Source organism: Elephas maximus, chromosome 7, assembly GCF_024166365.1.
Source record: "Elephas maximus indicus isolate mEleMax1 chromosome 7, mEleMax1 primary haplotype, whole genome shotgun sequence".
NCBI classification, from domain to species: Eukaryota; Metazoa; Chordata; class Mammalia; order Proboscidea; family Elephantidae; genus Elephas; species Elephas maximus.
In genome coordinates, this window is record NC_064825.1 from 115,789,577 (window position 1) to 115,794,607 (window position 5,031).

Here is a 5,031-nt window from a genome sequence, read left to right on the forward strand (position 1 = left end):
CCTTGTTCAGTTCAAAAGACTGCCTCTTGATCTATGTACAGGTTCTTCATGAGCACAAGTAAGTGTACTGGAATTCCCATTATTGCATCCATAGAATGTGAAACTCAATACCATGTATCTAACATGAGTAATGAATAATTTCACATATAGAGTAATTATGCCCAATAATACTAACTTCAGTGATTTATTCTTGTGTTTCCTGACTGACAATGAAGGTGAAACCAAGAGTCAAAAGATGGGGAAATGAATTCTTCTTAAAGCCTAAACCAACCAAGGCACTAAAGTGGTCAGAATAATTTACAGAAAGTTGTGTACAAATTAAGGAATGTTTTTCCTAAAGGGAACCTCCAAATTTAATATTTGAATTATATGGGAATATTGCTTTTCAAATATTGAGATGCATATAGGCATATATTTCATACATGTTTACTTTAGAAAAAAAAAAAAACTCAAATCCATCGCTGTAGAGTCAATTTTGATTCATAGTGACCCTATAGGACAGAGTACTACTGGTTTCCAAGTCTGTAATCTTTAGGGAAGTAGACTGTCACATCTTTCTCCTGAGGAGCAGCTGGAAGTTTTCTACCACCAACCTTTCAGTTAGCAGCCTAATGCTTAACCACTGCACCACCAGGGCTCCCTACATACACTTACAATGTGTCTATTAGAATCTAAGTTTTATAGGAACAAAAAGTTTCAAGATATTGAAGTGACTTGTTCAGGTCATACAGAAGAATAAGCAGTTCCCAGACATTGTCAGATTGCACAATTACCTGTGAGTTTTTTTCTTGCCCAAAATGACTTGATTCCACAGGAAGACTTTGAGTCAATGGCTGTAGTTAAAGAATGGACATCAGCATTAAAAAAAAAAAAAAAATCCCAAGTGATTCCATTGTTGTTGTTAGCTGCCATCAAGTTGCCCTTGACTTGTGGTAACCTCATGCACAACACGGGATCTCTCTATCGTAATTCATAGAGTTTTCATGGACTGATTTTCAGAATTAGATCACCAGGCTTTTCTTCCCAATCTGTCTGAGTCTGAAAACTCTGCTAAAACCTGTTCAGCATCATTGCAACATGCAAGCCTCCACTGACATAGGTGGTGGCTGCACAAGTGGCACATTCGCTGGGAATCAATCGAGTCTCCTACGTTGGAGGGAGAATTCTACCACTGAGCCATCACTGAATTAGAACTATAAAGTTGTAGTTCAGAGTCCAAGTCTGCTGCCATTGCCAAGTCAACACTTACACACTTTTCTTTTCAGATTAACCATTTCTCAGCTGCATCCTTTTGACATCATCTGTAACCATGGAGTTGAACAGCACTGTGACTGAGTTCATTCTGCTCGGGTTAACACAGGACATTCTGAAGGAGAAATTAGTGTTTGTGATCTTCTTGTTTCTCTACCTTGCAACTCTGTTCGTGAACTTATTTATTGTGATGACCATCAGATACAGCCGGATGTTAGGAGGCCCCATGTACTTCTTCCTTTTCTACTTGTCCTTTGCTGATGCCTGCTACTCAACAACCACAGTTCCCAGGTTGATTTTACATGCTATATCTAAGAATGTCATCTCCTACAATGAACGCATGGCTCAGATTTTTGCAGGTCATTTTTTTGGGTGCATGGAGATCTTTGTGCTCATACTCATGTCCTTTGATCGCTATGTGGCCATTTGCAAACCCCTGCAATACACAACCATCATGAGCCAGCATGTCTGTGGTGCATTGTTGAATCTGGCCTGGGTGGGATCTTGCAACCATTCATTAGTACAGGTTTTCTTGGTTTTGAAATTACCATTCTGTGGTCCCAATGTTATTGACCACTATTTCTGTGATATGCAGCCTTTGTTAAAACTTGCCTGCATGGATACTTATGTCATAAATCTACTCACAGTATTTAATAGTGGTGCCATATGTATTGTGAGTTTTATAGTCCTGATAATCTCCTATGTTTTCATCTTACACTCTCTGAGTAAAAGGGTGCAGAAGGAAGAAAGAAAGCCCTCTCTACCTGCATCTCCCACATTATTGTTGTCATCTTATTCTTTGTTCCGTGTATATTCACATACAGTCGCCCGCCTATCACATTTCCAGTGGACAAGATGGTGACTGTGTTTTACACTATTGGGACATCCTTGCTCAACCCTCTGATTTACACTCTGAGGAACACAGATGTTAAAAATGCCATAAGAAAGTTATGGTGCAACAAGCTATGACTTGAAATGGCAAAGAACAGAAAACACCAATTGCTGATTCTTTAGAAATTTAAATGAAATTGGATTGATAGAGAAGAGAAAATGTTCTTATCCTGATGTGGACAATAGAATCCTCTCCTAGAAATCTGTTTGAGGACATTGGTAGAGTAAGCACAGGTCCATTTTATTTTAAGCCAATGTCACTTAAAGTAACATAACATAAAAAAAAAATTAATAAAGTACACTAATATTTGTGGGAGTGCTAGCCCACTCCCCACCTCTGCTCTCTGCACTGATACTGTTGGTGTTTTGCAGTATGTGAGCCAGATCCTGTTGTATATATAGCTTCACCTCACTCATTTGTACAGTATTCTAGTTTGAATTTATCTTCTCCATGTTATTGATCAAGGACAAATTTGAACATTCCAGAAATCAGGAAGATAGTGCAGGACCAGGCAGTGTTTTGTTCTGTTGTACATATAATTGCCATGAGTCAGAGTTGACTCCACAGAAGCTATCTGTCTACCTACCTACCTATCTATCTAGCTATCTAAATATTTATACAACTAAATATATTTTAATAGATATATATGTAACACCACCTGTCTGTCATTTTGTTGTACTGTGGTGGCTTGTGTGTTGTTGTTATGTTGGAAACTATGCCACTGGTATTTTAAAAACCAGTGGAGTCACTTATGATGGACATTTTTCAGTGGAGCTTCCAGATGATGGTGGGCTAAGAAGAAGGAAATGATGGTTTACTTCTGAAAAAATTGACTAGTGAAAATTTTATCAGATGAATATTGTCTGATATAATGCTGGAAGATGAGCCCCTCAGGTTAGAAGGCACTCAAAATACAACTGTGGAAGAGCTACCTCCTCAAAGTAGAGTTGACCTTAATGACATTGGTGTAGTCAAGTTTTCGAGACCTTCATTTGCTGATGTGGTATGACTTAAAATGAGATGAAATAGCTACAAACATCCATTAATAATCAGAACATGACATGTACAAAATATGAATGTAAGAAAATTGGAAGTCATGCAAAATGAAATGGAACATAACAAGATTCATTTCCTAGGCATTAGTGACCTGAAATGAACTGGCATGAGCAATTTTAAATAAGACAATCACATGGCCTTCTATGCCAGGAATGAAAAATTGAAGAGAAATGGTGACACATTTATCTTCAATAATAACATTTCAAGATCAATCCTGTCAGGAATAGGATAATATACATATGCCTACATGGAAGATTAGTTAATAATATTATTCAAATTTCTCATCAACCATTAATGCCAAAGATGAGGAAACTGAAGATTTTTTTTTTACCAACTTCTGCAGTCTGAAAGTGATCAAACATGCAATCAAGATGCATTGATAATTACTGGTGACTGGAACGCCAAAGATGGAAACAAAGAAGGATTGGCAGTTGGGAAATACAGCTCTGGTGTTAGAAATGATACTGGATTACACAATAGAATTTTGCAAGACCAATGACTTATTCATTGCAAATAGCTTCTTTCAGCAACATAAATGGTGTCTGTATATGTGGCCCTCACGTCTCCAATTTTTCAATATGTTCCTCCCAAGTCCCTGATCATCCAGCCAAATCACTAACCACAGCCCATAAATTAGTATACAGTTGTACATCTGGCCATTTCTCTTTTCAAAGAAAGCAAATAACCAGGCACACCGCTGGAAGTTCTGCCTGCTGGGAGTATTTCCCTTCACCAGTGTACTTCAGGGGGGTCCCAGAAAGGGGCTTTAGTGCTGCAGCTGTCCATTTTTGACTGGTGCCTGTGTATCACACAAAACCATCTGTAAACCAGGCAAGAGTATTCACTTCCTCAGTCAATTGATCTGAAGGAACTTTCAGTAAAGTCATAGGCGCAAACTGGGAAATAGAAGGTAATGTGACAGGAGTGGGGACCATGAGTGTTTGGTCCACTTCCTCATGAAACTTGTGCCTTCAGGTCCTGCTTAGTCCCCATTTCATATATACTACTTCCACTTAATGATGGACAGCTGCTGTGCACCTCCAACTTTATGGCTTTGTGGGTAAGACAACACCATGTTTAAACTTCAGTCTCTATAAGGCCCAGTATCAAGCCAAAAGCTGTGTTTCAAAAGGAGAGTAGTTATCTGCAGAGAATGGCAGGTGCTTTGCTACAAAATCGTAAGGGTCTGCACAGTGATTCAGCAATAGGGACCTGCCACAGACTCTAAACAGCATCTGTATCTGCCACTGATACTTCAATCATCATTAGATCAGCTGAATCGTATGGCCAAAGTGGCAGAGCTGCTTGCATGGAAGCCTGAGTGTTGCAGAGTCTCTCTTGGTCTGGGCTCCACTCAAAACTAGCAGCTTTTGGAGTCACTTGATAAGTAGGCTGGAGTAGCACACCCAAATGGGTGATATGTTACTTCCAAAATCTAAAGAGATCCTCTACGCTTTTTACTCCTTTTTAGTTGTGGGAGGGGCCAGATACAATAACTTATCCTTCACTTTAGAAGGAATATCTCAACCTGCCCTACACCACTGGACACCTGCGAATTTCACTGAGGTGGAAGGCACCTGAATTTTTGTGGAATTAATTTCCCACCTTCTAGCATGCAAATGTTTTACCAATAAGTCCAGAGTCATTGACACTTCTTCCTTACTAGGCCCAAACGCATTATGTCATCAATGTAATGGACCAGTATGAAGTTTTGTGGAAGGGAAAGGTGATCAAGGTCTCTGTGGACTAAATTATGACACAGGGCTGGATAGTTGATAAAACCCTCCGGTAGGACACTGAAGGTATATTGTTGGCATTGCCAGCTGAAGGCA

The 5,031-nt window shown here is 39.3% G+C and overlaps 1 protein-coding gene across 1 annotated transcript; it reads left to right on the forward strand.

Annotated features, from left to right (window-relative positions):
* Positions 1 to 1,309: 1,309 nt before the first annotated feature.
* On the forward strand, positions 1,310 to 2,113 carry LOC126080493 (olfactory receptor 4C11-like). The gene has a single exon (XM_049891701.1). It carries the CDS (start codon positions 1,310 to 1,312, stop codon positions 2,111 to 2,113), a length of 804 nt encoding a protein of 267 aa, XP_049747658.1.
* The last annotated feature ends 2,918 nt before the right edge of the window (positions 2,114 to 5,031 follow it).

Bases quoted from the DNA above. Each gene is read 5' to 3' on its own strand.
- LOC126080493 (XM_049891701.1), top strand. From the start codon at position 1,310: ATGGAGTTGAACAGCACTGTGACTGAGTTCATTCTGCTCGGGTTAACA.